At 45.2% G+C, this 25,064-nt stretch overlaps 1 protein-coding gene across 2 annotated transcripts in view; it reads right to left on the bottom strand.

The window, feature by feature from the left end:
* Positions 1 to 1,891: 1,891 nt before the first annotated feature.
* The window catches only part of PTPN4 (protein tyrosine phosphatase non-receptor type 4), a 215,690-nt gene continuing 192,517 nt past the window's right edge, over positions 1,892 to 25,064 (bottom strand). For both annotated transcript variants that reach the window (XM_082261048.1, XM_082261049.1), the window contains exons 23-27: positions 24,706 to 24,852; positions 22,369 to 22,497; positions 17,277 to 17,425; positions 10,110 to 10,245; positions 1,892 to 2,442 (exon numbers count right to left, since the gene is read on the bottom strand). In XM_082261048.1, the coding sequence (XP_082117174.1) occupies positions 2,359 to 2,442; positions 10,110 to 10,245; positions 17,277 to 17,425; positions 22,369 to 22,497; positions 24,706 to 24,852 (645 nt within the window). In that variant the 3' untranslated portion in view covers positions 1,892 to 2,358. The remainder of the gene's footprint in view (positions 2,443 to 10,109; positions 10,246 to 17,276; positions 17,426 to 22,368; positions 22,498 to 24,705; positions 24,853 to 25,064) is intronic.

Raw genomic sequence — 25,064 nt, forward strand, 5'->3', positions numbered from 1 at the left:
TTTATTTTATCTATTGATCCTACCAGTAGATCCATACTTTTTCAACTGCTGTCGCCAATCACAGGTTCTGTTAATGATCAGGAGCCAGGATGACGGGCTCCCAATCATTTGATCCCTGGGACAGCCAATCACAGTGATTGCGTAATCAGGAAAGCCCCTCTAATGCCTCTGGCCTCATGTTTTCTCAAAGGGGCGGGGAGACGGAGGATGGACAGAAAAGTGTTAATGTAATGTGACAGTCTGCATTATATACGTACATTTTTATTTTGCATAGATTTCCACTTCAAAAGACCTGCCTGCCTTCTACAGTGTATACTCCTAGCCTATATGTCACATCATTTAGAGACTCTAAAAGTTGCCGTTTTTGGGTCCCAAGTAGCAGGCAGAGAGCCTCCGGTCACATGAAGAGAACTGCAGCCATATATAAAGGTGTAGCAGTAAGTGCTGGTGCCTGATAGACTAGTGAGGATACAGCCAGTACTCTGGAAAGAGGGTGTTGCTGCACCATCCCGAATTAATCTGTTTTGACACCAGCAGCACCCTGTACAAGATACTCCGCGCTGTTTAAAGCTGAACTCCGGGATAGGTCTGAAGTGTTTCCATTCTATCTTTTCCTCATTAAAAAGAAGCGTGTTAGAATATAAAAATGTATATAGTTTTAGTGTACATTACCTAATGTGCGTCATATCTTTGCTTTACTCGACTTAATGCAGCTATGCCCAGGCACAGTAAGGAGGGATCGAAGCTCCAATGCCACTTCCTTTTACTGTACATACAATTCCCATCATGCAATGGGAATAAGTGCATGCAAAGGGCGTAAATGTTGGTGCGTTTGTGGCAACTGTGAAAGACCAGGGGCCTCCTGGTCTATCAGTAAAGGTATGATGTCATGGTGGGAGGGACAGACTAGAAGCCTCCTGGCCTGTCAGTCAAGGCATGTCATCATAATGGGAGGGCCAGACTAGCAATCTTCTGGCCTCTCAGTCAAGGTATGATGTCATGGGGAAGGGACAGGCTAGAAGTCTCCTGGCTTGTCAGTCAAGATATGTAGTTATGTAGGCAGGACAGATTACACGGCCCCTGGCCTGTTAGTCAGGGCATGATGTCATGGTGGGAGGGAGAGATTAGAAGTCACCTGGCTTGTCAGTCAAGGTATGATGTCATAGTGGGAGGGAGAGATTAGAAGTCACCTGGCTTGTCAGTCAAGGGATGATGTCATAGTGGGAGGGAGAGATTAGAAGTCACCTGGCTTGTCAGTCAAGGTATGATGTCATAGTGGGAGGGAGAGATTAGAAGTCACCTGGCTTGTCAGTCATGGGATGTCATGTAGGTAGGAGAGACTAGAAATATCCTGGCTTATCAGTCCAGTTATGAGATCATGGTGGGTGGAACAGACTAGGAATTTCCTGGCCTGTCAAATCAGCGAGAGTGGGCAGGACGCCTGGGTCCTCCCACTGCAGCAATGTTATGATGCTGCTGCTGTTAGAAATAAACCACCAGTCCTGCGGTTGCGTAACACAGGGGAAGTTACACGACTGCAGGATTGGTGGCTTGGAGAAGGAGGCATGGCAGCCACCAATCTTTTTTCATACAGGATATTAGGAACACTGACCCATTGAAATGCTGCATTAAAAACAGGCTGATCGGTGGATGTGGCTTTGTTTGCAAAAACAAGATCATATCTGCTTAAAGGTAGGACCTGAAATGTAGAATACTGATCAGAAATGTCTGCCCGGAGTTCAGCTTTAATGCGCACTGCACCTTGATCTAGGGATCCTGCAAGCTCATAAACGACTCATAATGCAGTAAAGTTTCCTTCAGTTCATGCAAACTGGACTTCTTTCCAAAGCTCCCGGTACATCCAGGGATCACATACGGCTTTACTAAAGGCTGATGATCTCAAGCCTTGTTTGCTGCCAGTGGGGTGACTGCTTCGGACATGTTGTATCATAGTCTAGGCGAGTCCTTTCCAGAGAGGCCAGCGGAATCGTTTCCCCGACGGGAGTACCTTTCCACCTCCCTGGCGGCGGTGGGATCGTGGCACAAGAAGCAAAGCTACAGAAACAAAAAAACGTCATTCAATTTGTTCTGAGCAAAGCAGTTCGTTGAAAAGTTTCTTAAAAATAAAAAGGGAAAAAAAAAATAGTCTTCCAAAGCAAAGAGTAATGTTGAGTTTCAGAAATTCTATTATTTTCTGTTTGTTTCAACGTAAAGTGCAACAGTGCTGAATTCTTTAAAGTCCTTCCGAATCTCCTTGACTTGATCGCCACGCCCCTGGGGCAGGACGAGCTGGCGAGGACTCTTCGATCCCGGCTTGGGGGGGGAACGGGCGTCTCCGGTTGGATATTTCGTCCTCCGTTAATGATGTGATGTTTTTAGAGACTTTACGATCCCTTCTTCATATACTTTCAAGATGGCTTCACACACAAAGCGGTACTGGCTCTGCCAATGAGAAGAGGAAACTGTCCATCACTGTGACCAATACAGGGGCAGAAGTATGAACATGGGCACAACATAAGGGGGACAATTTACTAAAACAGGAGAGTGCAAAATCTGGTGCAGCTCTGCATAGAAACCAATCAGCTTCCAGGTTTTATTGTCAAAGCTTTAGGCCCCTTTCACACACTCCGTCCGTGGGACGAAGTCCGTTTTTCTCAGCGGGGGATCAATACGCCGATCCCCCGCTGAGCAGGAGGGTGACAGCTGTGTGTCCGCGCTGTGTGCGGAGACACAACTGTCAGTTCCCCATGCATCTCTATGGGGGAAATCGGACGGGAGCGGATCCGATACGATCCGATGGACGGATGGATGGAAAATAGGGTTTCCATCCGTCCAGATTTGACGGATCGGATGTCAGCGGACATGTCTCCACTGACATCCGATGCCCCATAGGGATGCATGGGGGGACCGTTCAGATCCGCCAAAAAAAAAAGGACAGGCGGATCTGAACGTTCCGCCTGTGTAAAAGAGCCCTAACTGAACAAGCTGAAGTTAGAATCTGGTTGGCTACCATGCACAGCTGCACCAGACTTTGCACTCTCCAGTTTTTATAAATCAACCTCAAGATAATAATTTACAAGTCAAAGGGAAGGGACTTGGCTGCAGTCCGATGACATCAGCATGAATAACACTTCACTGTTTCAGACAAAGAATGCAGAAGATCCACCCAGACCCCTCTTAGTCAAATGTGTTTCTCCTAAACATGGTTAAGGCAAGCCATAGATTATACATACAGTATCTGACAAAAGTGAGTACACCCCTCACATTTTTGTAAATATTTTATTCTATCTTTTCATGTGACAACACTGAAGAAATGACACTTTGCTACAATGTAAAGTAGTGAGTGTACAGCTTGTATAACAGTGTAAATTTACTGTCCCCTCAAAATAACTCAACACACAGCCATTAATGTCTAAACCGCTGGCAACAAAAGTGAGTACACCCCTAAGTGAAAATGTCCAGCCCAATTAGTCATTTTCCCTCCCTTTTCTCATGTGACTCGTTAGTGTTACAAGGTCTCAGGTGCGAATGGGGAGCAGGTGTGTTAAATTTGGTGTTATCGCTCTCACTCTCTCACACTGGTCACTGGAAGTTCAACATGGCACCTCATGGCAAAGAGCTCTCTGAAGATCTGAAAAAAAAGAATTGATGCTCTACATAAAGATGGCCTAGGCTATAAGAAGATTGCCAAGACTCTGAAACTGAGCTGCAGCACGGTGGCCAAGACCATGCAGCGGTTTAACAGGACAGGTTCCACTCAGAACAGGCCTCAACCATGGTCGACCCAAGAAGTTGAGTGTACATGCTCAGCGTCATATCCAGAGGTTGTCTTTGGGAAATAGATGTATGAGTGCTGCCAGCATTGCTACAGAGGATGAAGGGGTGGGGGTCAGCATGTCAGTGCTCAGACCATACGCCGCACACTGCATCAAATTGGTCTGCATGGCTGTCATCCCAGAAGGAAGCCTCTTCTAAAGATGATGCACAAGAAAGTCCGCAAACAGTTTGCTAAAGACAAGCAGACTAATGACATGGATTACTGGAACCATGTCCTGTGGTCTGATAAGACCAAGATAAACGTATTTGGTTCAGATGGTGTCAAGCGTGTGTGGCGGCAACCAGGTGAGGAGTACAAAGACAAGTGTTTCTTGCCTACAGTCAAGCATGGTGGTGGGAGTGTCATGGTCTGGGGCTGCATGAGTGCTGCGGGAACTGGGGAGCTACAGTTCATTGAGGCAACCATGAATACCAACATGTACTGTGGCATACTGAAGCAGAGCATGATCCCCTCCCTTCAGAGACTGGGCCGCAGGGCAGTATTCCAACATGATAACGACCCCAAACACACCTCCAAGATGACCACTGCCTTGCTAAAGAAATTGAGGGAAAAAGTGATGAACTGGCCAAGCATGTCTCCAGACCGAAACCCTATTGAGCATCTGTGGGGCATCCTCAAAACGGAAGGTGGAGGAGCTCAAGGTCTCTAACATCCACCAGCTCCGTGATGTCCTCATGGAGGAGTGGAAGAGGACTCCAGTAGCAACCTGTGAAGCTCTGGGGAACTCCATGCCCATGGTGGCCACACAAAATATTGACACTTTGGGTCCAATTTGGCCATTATACCTTAGGGGTGTACTCACTTTTGTTGCCAGCAATTTAGACATTAATGGCTGTGTGTTGAGTTATTTGAGGGGACAGCAAATTTAAACTGTTATACAAGCTGTACACTCACTACTTTACATTGTAGCAAAGTGTAATTTCATTTCAGAGGTGTACTCACTTTTTGAGATACTGTATTTCATTCCTTCCACCACAGGTGGAGGGAAAGAAAATTGCCCGATTCCCCCAAAATACACAGCCAGTGATTATGGGGGAATCTCTTGAGGGATCAACTTCAGTACAACTAGCTTGCCAATACACTGCATCCACCCCTCGATCCAGCACTGAGATCCCTGTTCTTCCACTGTCACCCCAAAACTGAGCAGAGTGATTTGGAGGGGTGACAGGGAGAGCCTGGACTGGAGGAGGACTGGGGAGGAGGAGAGGGAGGGACTGTGCACAGCATAAGGAAACTCTGCATATACTACCCACGCTTATCCGTATACTACCCGAGCCTGTCCGTACACTACCCTAGCCTGTTCGTATACTACCCTATCCTGTTCGTATACTACCCTAGCTTGTGTATATACTACCCTAGCCTGTCTACATACTACCCTAACCTATCCATATACCCATGGACCACGACGCATTTGGAAGCGAACCTGTGCTGCCACTATTTGTCTTCAGGTCGGGTCCAGAGACGCAGGTGCAGGCCTGTGAACTGCAGCCGAAGAAATAGGTGGAGAGACATCACAAAAATCTCCATCCCTGCCACCTTCACTGTGTACATGGGCAGGGCAAAGAGGGTCGAGCCAGGGGCAAAGCCAGGGGGAGGCAGGAAAATGAGGTTTCGACTAAGGTATCAAAAATCCTTGCACCAGCCCTGGCCACAGATGGATCGAACCTGATCCAGCCAAGATTCTAACCATATATGGCCGGCTTTAGTCGTAGAGAATTCTCTATGGCTTAGCTCTGTTTGGGCGAAATGTACCAAAGTGATGCGGGTCTGGCAGATGTTCTGTATTTTCTGTCTGGAACAATAAAGTATTAGTCATGCTGACATCCAAAGGGTGCGGCAAGTCCCTTCGTTTTTGACAGGTTGGAACATGGATGGCCCCATTTGGCTGGCACTTATGTCCCCAGATGCGGGCAGAACTTGGATTAAGGCAAGCCATAGATTATACAATTTTCTTCCCTTCCACCACAGGTGGAAGGAAAGAAAACTGCTTGATTCCCCCATCAATACAGCCAGTGTTTGAACAAGCAGGATAAGAGTTGGCGCATCACACATACCTACCTTCCTGCCTGGTAAACCCCCCAAAAATACAGCTAAATATGATGAATCCACTCCGAGGTTCATCACCAGATTCCACTGCCGCTACAGGAAAATGGAATCCATACTACAGAAACACTGGAACATTTTATTACAGGACCCCCATCTTTTACCCAGTTTAGGTCACAAACCTAGAGTTACTTACCGTAGGGCTCCCACCCTAAAAAACAAAATTGCACCCAGTCGTCTCAAAACTAAAAAAGTCCATAATCCACTATGCCTCATTCCCTTAAAGGGCATGTATCGATGTAACAAGCCTTTATGTAAAACATGTGTCTTTGTGCGACATGGTAAAAAACAGTTCACCCATGAGAATAAGACTTACCGTTTGGAAGAATTCTACAACTGTTCTACTGATTACGTGATCTACTGCCTGACCTGTCCCTGTGGACTACTCTATGTTGGTCGCACCATCCGCCCACTACGGCAACGATTTGGTCGCCATCGCAGGTTTGTGGAGGAGGGTTGTGACCAACATAGCGTACCACGCCATTTCCTCGAGTTCCACAACAAGTCCACATCAGGATTGGAGGTTTGGGTAATAGAGTCTATCCCCAAACTTCCATCTGAGGCCGAACGATTTGCCAAATTATGCCAACGAGAGACATTTTGGATCTATACCCTGGATTCACTTTCACCCAAGGGTTTAAACGAAGAGCTAGATGTTAACACCATATTATGATTAGAGCCGATGTATGTCTTTTTACCTTGTTAAATAACCATTTTTTATTTTTAAAGCGATTTCATTTGTATGCGATTTTTTTTTTGTTGTGTTTATTTTCTTATTGCCGCTTTAAGTATTGTGGTCCCACTGTCCAGCCCATTTACAATGGCCACTTTAAGTCCATCTGTATCCACCCAGCTTGAGTGCTGGCTTCCTATAAACTTGTTCAGCTCTTCTGTGTCATGCCACTGCACTTGAGAAAGGAGCGCGCACGCCCTGTGAGGCTACTGCGCACGCTCGGAAACGCGTTGTGCGTTTGGCTGCTGGATCTGTTACGATGGGCTCCCCTAGCTGTTGGCGCCGGATGTACTGAGGAGCAGGGCGCCCTTCTGAAGCCGACAGCCATTCTACCTAACGGTCTCTCGGCTCACCAGGTGTCTCCCTGAGGAACAGAACACCTTCCTGAAGCTGCTGACCATCCTACTATCTGGTCTCTTGGCTCTCCAGACATCTCCCTCCTTCAGCATCCCCTGCACCATCTCTTGGAGCTACTAACATCCAGCCGTGGACCCCTGTGTTCCTGCAGACCACCTAACAGATGAGCTATTTTATACTGTTTTAAATGTGAGCAGTTTTCCTGTACCTGCATTACCCTTTTAATTAAACTGATAACACTTAGAGGCGCTCTGCTTTTTGTTTTTAAATACAGCCAGTGTTAATGGGGGAATCTCTCCCGGAGCGCCACTGTATTCTGCCGGCGGGGAGCGGTCCCTGCCGGCAAAACGCAATGATCACTACTAGTGGCTATAGCTGCAGGCAGTGATCGCATTAAAAAAAATCTGACATGCTGGCTGCACTGTAGTCGATTGATGGATCGCCTTAAGTACAACCAGCATGCTCATAGAAGGATTGAATCTTGGCCGGTCCCTGCTGAACCAGCCACAATTATTATTATAATTATTATACAGATCTTATATAGTGCCAACAGTTTGCCCAGCGCTTTACGTTAGGGGAAACAGTACAGTTACAATACAATTCAAAACAGGAGGAATCAGATTCGATTGATGGCCGATTTTAGTCGTAGAGAATTTTCTATGAATAAGCCCTGTTTGGGTGAAAGTGAGGCAGTTCTGGCAGATGTTCTGTATTCTTTTTGTGGAACAATAAAGTTTTATTTATGCTGACATCCTAAGGGTGTGGCCAGTCCCTTCTCTTTTGACAGGTTTAAGCATGGATGAGCTCCATTTGGCTGGTACTTATTTCCCAAGATGCAGGCAGACCTTGGATTAAGGTAAACTGATATGTGGAGGTGCGCTAATAGAAAAGGTGATCAAAAACAAACTATATAGTGACACAAAAATTAATCATAGATTGCTAAAGGCAGTAGTCATGATTATGGAGAAGCTGCGTCTGTCGATGAACGATAGAGAAAATAAGTTTTTATTCATGATTACATAATAAGGGTGCAGCCAGTCCCTTCTCATTTGATAAGCTGGAGCATGGGGTGAGCTCCATTTGGCTGGCGCTTATATTCCCAGATGCGGGCAGACCCTTGGATTAAGGCAAGTCATAGATGAGATTTTCTTTACTGCAACCATGGCTTGCAGGAAAGAAAATCACTTGATTCCCCCATCAACACCAGTCAGTGTTGATGGGGGAATCTCTCCCGCAGCTCTATTGTGTTCTCCCGGCAGGGAGCCTTCTCCCTAATAATAATAGTAATAGCGTACAAAGAATCCGACAGGCTGGTTGTACTAAAGTCAATTGATGGATCTACTTTGGTACAACCAGCCTGCCCATAAATGCTGGTCCCTGCTGAACCGGCCGAGATTCGATCCATCTATGACCGGCTTAAGGAACCCCACAGATGAGTCAGTTTCCCCCATACACATGCACTCTGACTCAATTTCCCCATCCACACACTCAATGTGTGCAGGAAAAAAGCAGCATGTTGTACTTTTTTTCTAGAACTGAAAAGCACTGGAATGCACTGTGCTGGGGTGAACTATACCATTGGAACTCATATTACCTATTATCTGTGCAGAAAGAAAGTACTGCACTTCACATGGGCCCTCAATTTAAAGGTTTAGCACACCTTTGCAAAGAAACTGCCTATGCAAATATTGGTGTTTGTATATAAAAACAAACTCTGCAGCTCTTGTGACGCTAAATATTGCCCTTATTATAGGTGTAGGGCATTTACATTCCTCCTAAAGCCTGAGTGGAATACTCCCAGGACGTTGCTAAGAGGGGCCTATTAGTTACCTTATATCAAAGCAGCAAGCTTTTTGTCCGATTCAAACCCCCTCACATGCTCTTTATCTCCTCTGATGCAGTAGCTCTGAGCTTAGCATTTGAGAGCTTGCACCTGTGATGAAGGATGAAGGAGGTTAGCAGTAACAACTAGGCCTCACAACATCCCGGGAGGATTCCAGTCAGGCTTTGGAAAGTATGTAAACGGCCTATACCTATAGCATGGGCATTTTTCAGCTTTAGTCAGAGCTGCAGTTTGGTTTTTATCTACAGACTCTGCTTATCTGAAAATAAGTTTTTTCTTAGTAATGTAGTAGTGGTTCTATAGGCTGAAGGTTTTTTACCTTTATGCATACTATGCACCAATATAAAAAAAACTTCTGTGTGCAGCAGCCAACCCAATATTTACCTGAGCTCCCTCTTGATCCAGCTTTTGTTTTGGTAACTTTGACTTTACTGGAGCATCAACTCTCCAGGGACCCTCCCTCCTCATTGGCTAAGACTGCTGTCAATCACAGCCAGTGAGCCAATAAGGGGAGAGAGAGGGGATGGGACTGAGCCGTGGCTCCATGTCTGAATGGACATGCAGAGCAGCAGCTCAGGAGTGCACATGCTTGGGGGTCCCCATTGCAAGCTGCTTTCTCTGTGGGCACTCAACAAGAGGGAGAGGCCAGGAGCGCCAGTGGGGGACCTGCAAAGAGGAGGATCCGGGCTGCTCTTTACAAAACCGTTGCACACAGCAGTTAAGTAGAACATGGTTGTTATTTTTTTTTTTTAAATGTTTGCCTTTAATATCACGTTAATGTCTGTGTGGTTGGAGAATCGTTTCTTATGTGAGGAAGGTTGGGAGCCGTGTTAAAGGCCAAGTTCAACTTTTGCCATTAGTGGATGGCAGGTGCAATCCACAGACTTCTGTAGACTCCTCCTCTAGCTCCCTGCCCATTACCCCTGTACAGACTTTCAGTTACTGAGCTGGAGGAATTGTTTATGGACTACAAGTGCGGTGATGTACACACTTGTATTCTATTGAGAACTTCAAGTTTCTCGGCCGTCCATGAATGCATATATGCCATGTGAGTGCGTTGAAGCCCAACCACACTGCTGCTGCACATAAGTGTTACGTGGGTGGCAATATGTGATTCCAATTCTGGTGTAGCAGAAGGATCAGTAAGCACCGAGGTCCTTGTTATACTTAATGACCCCGTGACTGCATTGCACTAGGTCCCAGTTCAAAGCATTGTAATTTCTACAACAAGTTACCGGCGTCTGAATCATCATAGCCCGCTGGTCTCTCATTGTTCGTACGATGTCTAGCGGGTACACGGCCTGGTTACACTCCATCAGACACATTGCCGTCTCCATGGTGATAAGAACGCCTGTTCGGCCAATCCCAGCACTGCAAGGGAAGAAAAGAATGAATGGTTTACAGTATATCTGTACCACCAATTATCCATGCCACAATCATTCCTGTATGATGCAGGTAAGTGAACGTGTATCCTCCAGTGAGGTTGGGTTGGAGAAATAGAAAAGTTGAACGCTGCAAAGTTTGATGCAGAGCTTGAATGCAGCAAAGGTATGAAATAACGAAAAGATGAGTAAAACACCCATTCCACTGCAGGGAATGGCCATTATAACATTTTTGGGGTAAATTTAACTTTACAAGATGTTCTTTTATGTTTACTCTTTTAATGTTACATAGTTACATATAGTTACATAGTAGGTGAGGTTGAATAAAGACAATAGTCCATCCAGTTCAACCTGTGTAGGTGTGTGTGGCTGTAATCATCTCACATAGCCCTTAATGTCCTGATCCTTGAGATGTAAGTCTAATGCCCCGTACACACGTGCAGATTATCTGCAGACTTTTGTCTGCAGACTTACCTTTTCTATGTAGTGCAAGGGCCTGCCGGATTGCATACAAATTGAAAGTGTTTAGGTTTGACCTCATATTATATGGTTTTGGTAAGTCTGCAGACAAAAGTCTACAGATAATCTGCACGTGTGTATGGGGCATAAGAGTCTTTTGAAAGCCACCATACTTCCCGCAGAAACCACCTCTTGTGGTAGAGAATTCCACAATCTTGTAGCCCTAACAGTAAAGAACCCCCCTCGTTGCCTGAGGTTAAAACGCTTCTCCTCTAATCGCATTGTATGCCCTCGAGTCCTCATGCAATCCCTTCGAATGAACAGCTTTTTTTCTAAGCTGAGATCCCCATTAAGATATTTATAAATTGCTATCATGTCCCCTCTCAGACGTCTCTTCTCCAGGGAGAATAAATCGAGCGATTGCAGACGCTCTTCATAGTTAAGGTCCTCCAATCCCCTAATCAGTTTAGTTGCCCTTCTCTGGACTCTCTCCAGCTCCAACACATCCCTCCTGAGGACTGGCGACCAGAACTGGACAGAATACTCCAGATGTGGTCGGACCAGAGTTTTATAAAGTGGAAGGATAATGTGAAAATGAATTTAATGTGTAATCCATTGTATTACACCCTTTACATTTGCAGGTGTTAGGCTCTGGGTATTATGTTTAAATCAGTCACGCCAACAACCTGGATAAGTGGAAATATTGGTCAGTGGTCACTAAAAAAAAAAAAAAAAAAAAAAAAAAACAGTCAAGGATGGACCAAGAATATAAACAAAGATTGAAAAAAAAAAAAAAAAGATATTGTGTTGAAAGATACATTAAAAAGAGAGGGAGAGAGAGAAAGGAGAGAGCAGGAAGAGTAAGTGAATGAATTTCCATATAAGAAATTACCTTCAAGAAGAGAAAATGTGGACTTGTATATCCCCCAACTGTACTATACCTTACCCCCGATATTGTTCCTGGACTCACCTCTCGACTATACCTTACCCCCAATATTGTTCCTGGACTCACCTCTGCACTATACCTTACCCCCGATATTATTCCTGCACTCACCTCTGTACTATACCTTACCCCGATATTGTTCCTGGACTCAGTTCTCTACTATACCTTACCCCTGATATTATTCCTGCATTAACCTCAGCACTATACCTTACCCCTGATATTATTCCTGCACTCACCTCTGTACTATACCTTACCCCTGATATTATTCCTGCACTAACCTCAGCACTGTACCTTACCCCTGATATTATTCCTGCACTAACCTCAGCACTATACCTTACCCCTGATATTATTCCTGCACTAACCTCAGCACTATACCTTACCCCTGATATTATTCCTGCACTAACCTCAGCACTTTACCTTACCCCTGATATTATTCCTGCACTCACCTCTGTACTATACCTTACCCCTGATATTATTCCTGCACTAACCTCAGCACTGTACCTTACCCCTGATATTATTCCTGCACTAACCTCAGCACTATACCTTACCCCTGATATTATTCCTGCACTAACCTCAGCACTATACCTTACCCCTGATATTATTCCTGCACTAACCTCTGTACTATACCTTACCCCTGATATTATTCCTGCACTAACCTCAGCACTGTACCTTACCCCTGATATTATTCCTGCACTAACCTCAGCACTATACCTTACCCCTGATATTATTCCTGCACTAACCTCAGCACTATACCTTACCCCTGATATTATTCCTGCACTAACCTCTGCACTATACCTTACCCCTGATATTATTCCTGCACTCACCTCTGCACTATACCTTACCCCTGATATTATTCCTGCACTCACCTCTGCACTATACCTTACCCCTGATATTATTCCTGCACTCACCTCTGTACTATACCTTACCCCTGATATTATTCCTGGACTTACCTCTGTACTATACTTTACCCCTGATATTATTCCTGGAATCACCTCTGTACTATACCTTACCCCTGATATTATTCCTGCACTCACCTCTGTACTATACCTTACCCCTGATATTATTCCCGGAATCACCTCTGTACTATACCTTACCCCTGATATTGTTCCTGGACTCACCTCTGTACTATACCTTACCCCTGATATTATTCCTGGACTTACCTCTGTACTATACCTTACCCCCGATATTGTTCCTGGACTCCCCTCTCTATTATACCTTACCTCTGATAATATTCCTGCACTCACCTCTCAACTATACCTTACTCTGTGATTATATTCCTAGACTGACCACTGTACTATAAAAACTCACTTCTAGGTAAGGGTATTTCGGTGTAATGGGGAAGACAGTTTATCTGCTTCCATCCTAGTGGATGCAGAGCAGAGTAGGAGCAGTCCTGTGGGGAGGCTGGTGGTGGGAAGCTGTATCCCGCAGTACGGTGGCGGCAGTGTGGGACTTGCGGCTGTGTTTCGGGGCTTGCTTCCGAGTCGATGACGTCACATCCAGTTAGGAGGAGCAGCAGGAAGTGCGCGCGTCAGGCTGACGAAGGAGCATGGATGCTCCGAATGCGCGCACTTCCTGCTCCTCCTCCTAACTGGATGTGACATCATAGACTCAGAAGCCGGCCGCAAGTCCCACACCGCCGCCGCCGTACTGCGGGATACAGCTGCCCACCACCAGCCTCCCCACAGGACTGCTCCTACTCTGCGCTGCATCCACTAGGACGGAAGCAGATGAACTGTCTTCCCCATTACACCGATATACCCTTACCTAGAAGTGAGTTTTTATGTTACCTTTATTTCAATAAATAATCTGCTACACTAAGCCGGCGCCACTCTCTCTTGTTTCCTGTCCTCCAGAGCTCCTCCTTGCTCCAGCTGGCAGCCGCTGAATGTTGCCTCCCCATCACAGATTGGAACTGAACACCCCTCCTTCCCTCCTTTTTTATTCCCCCCAGATCATCCTTTTTAAAATGTTTCCTTCTACCACCTAACTACATTAGTAGGCGCCATGACATACTGTTTGTTTCACTGTATTATACCTTACCTTCAATATTGTTCCTGGACTCACCTCTGTACAATAACTAACCCCTGAGAAATTGTATGGAATCATCCTGGTACTAAACCTTACCCCTGATATTATTCCTGGACACACCTCTGTACTATACCTTACCCCCGATAATATTCCTGGACACACCTCTGTACTATACCTTACCCCTGATCATATTCCTGGACTCACCTTTGTACTAGACCCTACCCCTGATAATATTCCTGGACTCACCTCTGTACTATACCCTACCCCTGATAATATTCCTGGACTCACCTCTGTACTATACCCTACCCCTGATAATATTCCTGGACTCACCTCTGTACTATACCTTATCCCTAATAATATTCCTGGACTCACCTCCATACTACAGTCAGGTCCATAAATATTGGGACATCAACACAATTCTAATCTTTTTGGCTCTATATACCACCACAATTAATTTGAAATGAAACAAACAATATGTGCTTTAAAAATTATACATATTCAAAGAGTATAACTCACGCCTAGGAGTACCTAATATAACGTGTAAGTGCTATATTAAGTATAAAATGGAGCAGCTGCTATAGGTTATAAAATGGTTGAGTAAAAAACCCCAAACTAGATGGGATATTATAGCGCTTGCTAGTAAGAACAGGTGTAAATAGGGATAAAATACCAATTAAAAGGCTAATAGCATAAATAACTAAAATCTATGCCCTTAAAATTGCACAGTGAGACAGTTTAAATAAATATAAGACAATATAAATAAATAGGTGTAGTAATAGTGCCAAGTGAAGTCCAAAATAGTTCATAAGTGACTTTGTGCTATATAGTCCAAAAAAAGTGCCAGGAAAAGTGCAAGTGCTTGGTGCTGGATCCTCCAATGTTCCAGGAAATCCAATCACAAAGGTGGCTTTCAGAAGAAAGATAAGGTGTAAACTCACCAGATATGGTGGGTCTCAAATGCCATACGACAAAGAGACCAATAGTGTTTTATGACCCTTCAGGTCAGGGAAATGGTGACTGCTGGGCTCTGATCCCCCTAGACCGGGATCCTCCACGATAAATGGATCGGGTCCCCGAGGTCATACACACAGCAAGCTCTGCAAGGTTTGTCTGAGAGTCACCATCATGACTATAGAGCACAAAGTCATTTATGAACTATTTTGGACTTCACTTGGCATTATTACTACACCTATTTATTTATATTGTCTTATATTTATTTAAACTGTCTCACTGTGCAATTTTAAGGGCATAGATTTTAGTTATTTATGCTATTAGCCTTTTAATTGGTATTTTATCCCTATTTACACCTGTTCTTACTAGCAAGCGCTATAATATCCCATCTAATATGTGCTTTAACTGCAGACTTTCAGCTTTAATTTGAGGGTATTTACATCCAAATCAGGTGAAAGGTGTAGGAATTACAAAAGTTTGTATATGTGCCTCCCACTTTTTAAGGGACCAAAAGTAATGGGAATATTGGCTGCTCAGCTGTTCCATGGCCAGGTGTGTGTTATTCCCTCATTATCCCATTTACAAGGAGCAGATAAAAGGTTCAGAGTTCATTTCAAGTGTGCTATTTGCATTTGGAATCTGTTGCTGTTTACTCTCAATATGAGATCCAAAGAGCTGTCACTATCAGTGAAGCAAGCCATCATTAGGCTGAAAAAACAAAACAAACCCATCAGAGAGATAGCAAAAACATTAGGTGTGGCCAAATCAACTGTTTGGAACATCCTTAAAAAGAAAGAACGCATCGGTGAGCTCAGCAACACCAAAAGACCCGGAAGACCACGGAAAACAACTGTGGTGGATGACCGAAGAATTCTTTCCCTGGTGAAGAAAACACCCTTCACAACCGTTAGCCAGATCAAGATCACTCTCCAGGAGGGAGGTGTATGTGTGTCAAAGTCAACAATCAAGAGAAGACTTCACCAGAGTGAATACAGAGGGTTCACCACAAGATGTAAACCATTGGTGAGCCTCAAAAACAGGAAGGCCAGATTAGAGTTTGCCAAACAACATCTAAAAAAGCCTTCACAGTTCTGGAACAACATCCTATGGACAGATGAGACCAAGATCAACTTGTACCAGAGTGATGGGAAGAGAAGAGTATGGAGAAGGGCAGGAACTGCTTATCATCAAAGCATACCACCTCATCAGTGAAGCATGGTGGTGGTAGTGTCATGGCGTGGACATGTATGGCTGCCAATGGAACTGGTTCTCTTGTATTTATTGATGATGTGACTGCTGACAAAAGCAGCAGGATGAATTCTGAAGTGTTTCGGGCAATATTATCTGCTCATATTCAGCCAAATGCTTCAGAACTCATGGGATGGCGCCTCACAGTGCAGATGGACAATGACCCGAAGCATACTGCGAATGCAACCAAAGAGTTTTTTAAGGGAAAGAAGTGGAATGTTATGCAATGGCCAAGTCAATCACCTGACCTGAATCCGATTGAGCATGCATTTCACTTGCTGAAGACAAAACTGAAGGGAAAATGCCCCAAGAACAAGGAGGAACTGAAGACAGTTGCAGTAGAGGCCTGGCAGAGCATCACCAGGGATGAAACCCAGCATCTGGTGATGTCTATGCGTTCCAGACTTCAGGCTGTAATTGACTGCAAAGGATTTTCAACCAAGTATTAAAAAGTGAAAGTTTGATTTATGATTGTTAATCTGTCCCATTACTTTTGGTCCCTTAAAAAGTGGGAGGCACATATACAAACTGTTGTAATTCCTACACCTTTCACCTGATTTGGATGTAAATACCCTCAAATTAAAGCTAAAAGTCTACAGTTAAAGCACATCTTGTTTGTTTCATTTCAAATCCATTGTGGTGGTGTATAGAGCCAAAAAGATTAGAATTGTGTTGATGTCCCAATATTTATGGACCGGATTGTATACCTTACCCCTGATATTATTCCTGGACTCACCTCTGTACTATACCTTACCCCTAATAATATTCCTGGAATCATCTCTGTACATGTACAATCATCCCCCAATTACATCCTTGATCTGATTTTCAAATCTTTATTATTGTCCCGGAACTTATTCCTTCCACCCCCTCTCCCCCCAATCTAATTCAATTGCATTGGCAATTCTAATATGCCATGCCAATAAACCTAAATTTATATCTGAGAGTGAAAAAAATAGAAGAGAGGGAGAAGGTACAGTGTGAGAAGAGAGAGACAATTTAGAGAGAAAAGCTTCTGGCAAGGGGGTAAATGTATTGTTTTAATGCAAAGTGTTTGGTGTAAAGAGGGTTAAACTAAACTGGGTGAAAAGCCTGGCTGTTTTTCCTCCACCATACGTGTTACTAGAAATAAAATCTGGGCATGTGCAGTTTGCTTGTGCTAAGATCAGTGACATTCAGCAATCCTTCTGACCAGCAGGTGGCAGTGCTCTATCGCTGCTTAAAACCATTTCATTATTCAGGACTACCCTACATTCTTCCACTGGCTGTTTTTTTGCACTCGGACATCAGTGCTCCTATTACACAAACCCCACACAACTTTTGGCAAATACAAAGCCGCTATGTGCAGAGCTCTGATGCGCAGAATTATCGCTGCACTCCAATCACAATACCTGCAGTGTACCACCACTGGCTCGTCGTGGTTGGTCCTCTTCTGCCTTACAAGGCACACAAAATCCAGGAAGTCGCTGGAATCATCGGGGACACCATGATCCGGCCAGGCGGTGTACTGGATCTGTGTGAGAGGACGGCTCTCATTTTTCTGGATTAGAGAAACACAGAATGACAAATTGATAAAGCCAAGGTCTATTCTGCTTATGTATTGCCCCCACACCCCTCCCCCCAGCATTAACATTTTTAAATATAACCTGTTTCTATTACATACCTTATTTTAGACCCAGTGACATCATCACTGAGTCTATGTGTTTCTCTATGCAATAGCGGTAGATCATGGCTGCTGGGAGGGGCTGGCAGGGTGCCGCACATAGCTTTTGGAAATATCACAGCACCCTGCCTCAGCACTCCTCTAAAAGAGGAACTGCAGTCTGTTCACATAATTTGTATTAAAACCATATTTGCCATTGTGAAGCTTCCCTCCAACCACTTTGCATATTATTTTATATATACTGTGATTCTGTACTGGCCAAATATCCTGCAGAAATCTCCCTCTGGCTGCAGCCATTTTACTGTGGGCAGCTAAAGCTGCTGCCTGTTCACTTCCTCGATTTACAAAGACAAACACACACATTATATATATATATATACACATACATATATACAGACAGACACACTCATACCACTGCAATACACATATATACACACATACATACATACACACATCTACATACATACATATATATATATATATATATATACACACACACACACACACACACACATCTACATATATATATATATATATACACACACACAAACACATACATCCTCATATATCTATATATATATATATATATATATATATATAGATATATATATATACACGTACACACACACATACATACATACACACACACACACCACCACACCACTGCTTGCCTGCACATTTCTCCTCTCTGGATGAATACACATGGATCTCTGCAGTCTCCTGTCATCTCCACCCTTATCCAGCTCCCTCCAGCTCTGCAGCTCTCTTTGGCCCTCCTTTGACTTATCCCTCCCTCCCTTGCTGACAAACTCTCATGAGAGTTAGAGAGAGAGCTGTGCATGATGTCATTAGCCTAGGGCTGATGACCAGACAAGAAAGAGGAAGTGGGCTGTACAAGGTATTTACTGGCAGAGAAAAAAAATGTTTTACTATCCAAAGTTAAAAACAACAAAGGCAGAAGATTTAATAGATAGAAAGATGAAAATTTACTGAAGAGGCGCTTTAAGAGCCCTCAGTTCTGATGGAAGCAGTGGGCGGGCTCTTGGGAGGGTTTATGCAAATATCAAAATGTCTTGATGGGTGGGTGTCAGTCTGGAGGAATGGGCGTTCCTGGGCAGACTGTACTTGCATGACTGCCTTAAGTATCACCCACATGTGATACTCCGCCTCAATGACTGAACGTACTTAACCAGTTACCTCAAAGTGACGTACCTGTACGTCGGCTGACTTTGTGTAGTTATACTGGGATGATGCCTCTAGCTAGAGGCATCACCCCGGTACCGTTGTTTAGAGCCGGTGGTCGCCTTCTGGTGGTAACGACCGATGCGGCTCGGGAGCCGCTACATCGTTACCCCAGCGAGCGGGAGGGGACATCCCCCCCTCCTTCCGCGGCTCTTCCCGGGTCTCCCGTCCGGGAGACCTGAGCAACCAGCCGGCACGTCCGCCGGCTGGATGGAGTCCCGATCTAAGCCGGATGCGATGACGTAACCCGGAAGCGGCATCCATGACGTTACGTCCGGGTTACTCGGCTGCTAAAGGCGGCAGATTCAAAAAGTGACTGTATTCAAAAATGCCGTTTTCTGCGTTTTGAGTACATGGAAGTGCAGCGGAGGGCTTTGGTGTCTTTTAGACCCCTGATACCTACATAAAGAGTACCTGTCACTGCATATTGCTGTCACAAGGGATGTTTACATTGCTTGTGACAGCAATAAAAGTGATCAGATTTTTTTGTTTAAAAACCTGTGTTAAAATTTAAAAAAAAAGTAAAATAAATAGAAAAAATTTTTTTAGCCGCTCACGTCACCGTTAGCTTGCGCACGGAAAAAAACATATACAGAAGTCGAGCCGCGAATTAAATCACTGTTCAAACCACACATCTGAGGTATCGCCGCGATCGCCAGAGCGTGAGCAATAATTAAAAAAAAAGCTACACTCTAACTCTAAATTGGTAACCGTTAAAATTTTTTAAAACGTCGCCTATTGAGTTTTCTATTGACCGTAGTTTGTCGCCATTCCACGGGTGTGCGCAATTTTAAACCGTAGCATGTTGGGTATCTATTTACTCGGCGTGACATCATCTTTCACAATATACAAAAAAAAATGGCCTAACTTTACCGTTTAGTTTTTTAAATGCAGTGAAATGTGATTTTTCGTAACTTTTCCAAAAAAAAAAAATGGCATTTGAAAGACCGCTGCGCAAATACCACGTGACAAAAAATATTGAAATGACCGCCATTTTATTCTCCAGAGTCTTTGCTAAAATATATATATATATATAATGTTTGGGGTTTCTAAGTAATTTTCTAGCAAAAAATACTGATTTTAACTTGTAAAAAAAAAGTGTCAAAAATAAGCCTGGGGCTTAAGTGGTTAATCACTTGCTGACCGACTTGCGTATGAGTGTAGCAGCAGAGTGGCTCTCCTGTGCTGGATCATGTTCCTAGTACGTGATCCAGCACTTCTGGGTAGGGCGCACATACGCACCGTGGCAGCTCTGCTGGGATTAGGGGCAGCACAAGCCTATCAGCAGGTGCTGGACAATTTTTTTTTTTCAAAATTGTCGATATATTTTTGTTTAGCATCAAACAAAAACCACATCGCTCAGAACAGTGGAAACGTCAGGTGAATGGAAACGTCCATCAGGTGCGCAGGCTGCGGGGATCTCTCCAAACACCATAGGATACAATATCAAGCAAAAGGACAGTGGGCAACTCTGTAAATCTTCCAATTCTTTATTGTCACGCCTCAGTGAGTAAAAAGACAAGGTGGTTTACGCGTTTTGGCGATGAGCCTTGGTGTGCTGTGATCAAGGCTCATCGCCAAAACGCATAAGCCACCCTGTCTGTTTACTCACTGAGGCGTGACAATAAAGAATTGGAAGATTTACAGAGTTTCCGGCTGTCCTTTTGCTTGATACTTTTGTTTATAGCGCAAAAAAAATAAAAACGCAGAGGTGATCAAATACCACCAAAAGAAAGCTCTATTTGTGGGAAAAAATTACAAACGTAATTTATGTACAGCGTTGCATCATCATGCAACTGTCAGTTAAAGTAAAGCAGTGGTAAAAAGTAAAAAATGGCCTGGTCATGAAGGGAGTAAATCTTTCGGCGCTCAAGTGATTAATATGAAAGGGGCGGGCCAGGGACAGACAGGCTGGGAAGGAAAGAGCTAAATGGTATTGGACATCCTCTAGCTAGGAAATGAGGCAAACTGTATCTGATTTGATGCAGCTTCTAATGCACACTATGAGAAGCTCACAGTGTGCAGTGAAATCAGGGATTAGGTGTGTCGTGAGGTAGTTAAACGATAATCATGGATTTATATATAGAGAGCAAAATGCGAATTGCTGCACGAAGTGCTGAAATAAGACAGATTCATGGCAACATACATTTGGGCAGGCAGGAATACAATGTGCTTAGTCCTCTCAATGATTCCAAAAGATTTGTTGGCTGTAGCTTTAACAAAGTTTTTAGCTGGCTTAAAGCAGAGTTCCACCCATTTTAATAAGTTTAGATGTAGGTAATCCCCTTTAAAAATACTTTTCCTTTTTTGCAAGGAAATACCTTTTTTTCTTCGTAGCCTTTACGAATCGCCTTGTGACGAAATCTCGAATTATTACACCGGCACCAGCTGTACTCAGATGTACTGCTTTGAGTCTGGGCTCCGCCCCGCCTCCTCTCAGTGAGCTCTACGGGATGTATTGCTTTGAGTCCGCGCTCCGCCTCTGTCCCGCCTCCTCTCAGTGAGCTCTACGGGATGTATTGCTTTGAGTCCGCGCTCCGCCTCTGTCCCGCCTCCTCTCAGTGAGCTCTACGGGATGTATTGCTTTGAGTCCTCGCTCCGCCTCTGTTCCGCCTCCTCTCAGTGAGCTCTACGGGATGTATTGCTTTGAGTCCGCGCTCCGCCTCTGTCCCGCCTCCTCTCAGTGAGCTCTACGGGATGTATTGCTTTGAGTCCGCGCTCCGCCTCTGTCCCGCCTCCTCTCAGTGAGCTCTACCGGATGTATTGCTTTGAGTCCTCGCTCCGCCTCTGTCCCGCCTCCTCTCAGTGAGCTCTACGGGATGTATTGCTTTGAGTCCGCGCTCCGCCTCTGTCCCGCCTCCTCTCAGTGAGCTCTACGGGATGTATTGCTTTGAGTCCGCGCTCCGCCTCTGTCCCGCCTCCTCTCAGTGAGCTCTACGGGATGTATTGCTTTGAGTCCGCGCTCCGCCTCTGTCCCGCCTCCTCTCAGTGAGCTCTACGGGATGTATTGCTTTGAGTCCGCGCTTCGCCTCTGTCCCGCCTCCTCTCAGTGAGCTCTACGGGATGTATTGCTTTGAGTCCGCGCTCCGCCTCTGTCCCGCCTCCTCTCAGTCAGCTCTACGGGATGTATTGCTTTGAGTCTGCGATCCGCCCCGCCTCCTCTCAGTGAGCTCTACGGGATGTAATGCTTTGAGTCCGCGCTCCGCCTCTGTCCCGCCTCCTCTCAGTGAGCGCGGACTGAAAGCATTACATCCCGTAGAGCTCAATGAGAGGAGGCAGGGCGGAGGCGGGAGGAGCGTGGACTCAAAGCAATACATCTGAGTACAGCTGGTGCCAGTGTAATAATGCGAGATTTCTTCACTATGCGATTCGCAAGGGCTGCTGGGATACATAAAGAGGAAAAAAAAAGGTATTTCCTTGCAAAAAAAAAAAATTGTTTCCATTGGTAAAAGTATTTTTAAAGGGGATTACGTACATCTAAACGTATTAAAATGGGTGGAACTCCACTTTAAGCAAACTTAAAGCAGCATCAAACCTATAACACTTTTACAAGCGCTCTTTAAATAATGAAGACTCACCTCCAAGTTTGTCAGTGTCATCTCTCGGAAAACATATGCTGGGTTTCCTACTTCCGAGTGGCAGTTTATTTGGAAATTGCCGAATTCAGAGCTCCCTATGGGCTCCGGCCAGTATTGGTGGCACTTTACCTGAAATGGAAATAGCTTTGTGTAATTATTGCGCTACATAAAGAGGAAGTTTGCATGAACATTGTAGAACACGGAGGAAGCCTTTCTTTTCCAACATAGGCAAAGCAATGCCTGACAATAAAGTGGGTGGGGCACAGACACAGCAAGAACAAAAAGATTGGGGGGTTGGAGCAACTTAAGTGAATATGGACATTGCTTGTACTAAACAGTAACAGGTAGGAGGCGCTGTAATCCACCTGTACTCACTGTCCCCTCCAAGCTCAGAAATACACCAGATGGCCAAAGGTTTGTGGACAATTGGTTAGCAAGTTCCAGGGCAGATGACGGTAATGGTGTTCCCGTTAGTGTCTCTCTCAGAGCCTTTACCCATTCAAACATAGTCTGACAGACTAGAATGGTAGTCAGGGCAGGCCTGAGAATAGATCCCACTACCTTATACAGGTGTCGGGATAAGACCTCAATACGTCTGTCAACCGGATCAGGGAGAGATGAGGATTCTGCCACCGGTAAAACCGTGGCCTTGTGAATACCGCATATCTGGGGGTGCACCTGAGGGGGGACCATCCATTTGCGTAAGATCTTTTCCTCAAACGGGTAGCATCTAGCCCAGGGATCCTCAACTCAGCTTTTGGGAAACTACACATCCCATGAGGCATTGGAAAACTCTGACATTCACAGACATGACCAGGCATGATGGGAATTGTAGTTCCTGAACAACTCGAGGGCCGTAGTTTGAAGACCCCTGGTCTAGCCAAACGTTTGGAAATTGCAAGCGTGCAATTAGGTCGCCGCCATTGTTCTTCCACTAAGACGGTCAAGACTTCAGGACAAGGGAAAACCTTGGCCGATTTCTTTGCCCTGAGGGATCCAAAGGATACCAAGGCTCCTTGCGATTTAGAAATCACATCCGTGATTTTTAGGGTGTCCTCGCTGAGGCTATCAAAGCATCGACCAGCGCCTTTTCCTGTGCCAAGGCGGGTGTGGAAACATCCTCTTCCGCGTCAGAAAAGTCTGAATGCGGGGACGCATCCTCCAAAAGGGGGTCTGCGTCGCCGGCGACCAGATCGGCCTCAGAATCTGAGGTCTGAGATGAGACAGGCGAGTACCGAGGGAGTTTCTTAGTAAATGCTGCCGCAATAACTTTGTCCATTTTCTGGACATTTCTTGCATCACAGACAAAGTCACATCATGAGCATCAGAAGCGGGCCTCAACAATACATCGGGGGTCGCAGACAAACTTGGGGAATCCATGTTAGACATATGGCCAAACAGTAGGATTGCACAGTAAGAATGTAAAGAGCAGACAGGGAAACGGGGAAACACCGGAACCTGCACCGCAAGGGGTTAAACAGAAGCTTCTCCTGAGAACAGGAGCAACGGCCTAAGAGGGAGCAATCCGCGCCCAATCGCCAAATATTAACGCCGCTGAGGCTAAGTGAGGTTACAAAGGCACCACAGGTCTCAGCAAGTCCGCCGTTACCGGTGTGCCTTTAAGAGGCGATCGCGATGCACGCAGCACTACTCTGGAGGATAATACTAAGGCCTGAAATCCCTCTGAAGATGAAAAGGGTAAGGCCAGGGTAATAAAACTCCTCTAGAGAACACAGCAAGGTCCATCAGCAGCATGGGGAAGCGAAGGTAGAAGGAAACGCCCCTGCCCACAAGAGCCAGAAGTTCCTGTGCTGTTTTGTCTCTGCCTCCAGCAAAATGGCCACTGGCATTACAGTGATAGGGATACCCAGGCAGGCTGCAGGCCACGGCAAAATGGCGGCTTTGTGCCGATTAGTACGTGACCTCGAGCCTAGTGAGGCCTACCCTAGTAACAGGCCTGGGGGCTCTGGCGGGGGTCATCCCGGCGGATGAAACCCCCCCATCCCCAAGGTAGCGGTATGAGGCACCCCTTTTTTACAATCTTAATAAAGGATCATTTTATCTTCATTCACTGGAGTGCGGTCAAACCTCTTTTCGTTTACTTTAGTGTTTTGGACATCGGTCAACAGATCTCCCATTTTGAATGTTATTGCGCACCCAACTGGGCACAGTCGTGGTTGTGCAGTTCTTAAGATGTAGAGCTGGGTTCCCTGGCAGCAGAAACAGTCATTTTCTTTGTCTTAATTGCTAAGTACACATTCAATTTAAAATGAAGGAAATAATGCTGCAAATGTACTGCAAATATGTTACAAACAAATGATATGGCTTTTGACCCACCCTTCCACGCTCCACCTGTGTGGTCAGCATCACCACCATGGACGAGCCCTGCTCCCACGTCATCTGCCAGAAGTCCGGACAGGTGTTGGGCAGGGGGCCCTGGCATGCGATGTAGCGGTTTATTATGCTGGAAGAAGGGATTTCCATCTGTGGATGACAAAGCAGAATTTATGTGTGGAATCTTTTTTTTTTTGTTTCCCAGGGACTGCTGCAACTGTGGAGAGGGTCCCTACAGTCCCTTTTTTTCTGATTAGACCCACCATCAGCATACCACACCCTCCAACATGATCTCCCCAAAAGGTAGGAAATACTTCGCTTCAGACCTTCTCTCTACCTTTCTATAAAACCCTTACCACTGG

The sequence above is a fragment of the Pelophylax lessonae genome (genome assembly GCF_965119305.1).
Source record: "Pelophylax lessonae genome assembly, chromosome: 6".
In the NCBI taxonomy this organism is placed as follows: domain Eukaryota; kingdom Metazoa; phylum Chordata; class Amphibia; order Anura; family Ranidae; genus Pelophylax; species Pelophylax lessonae.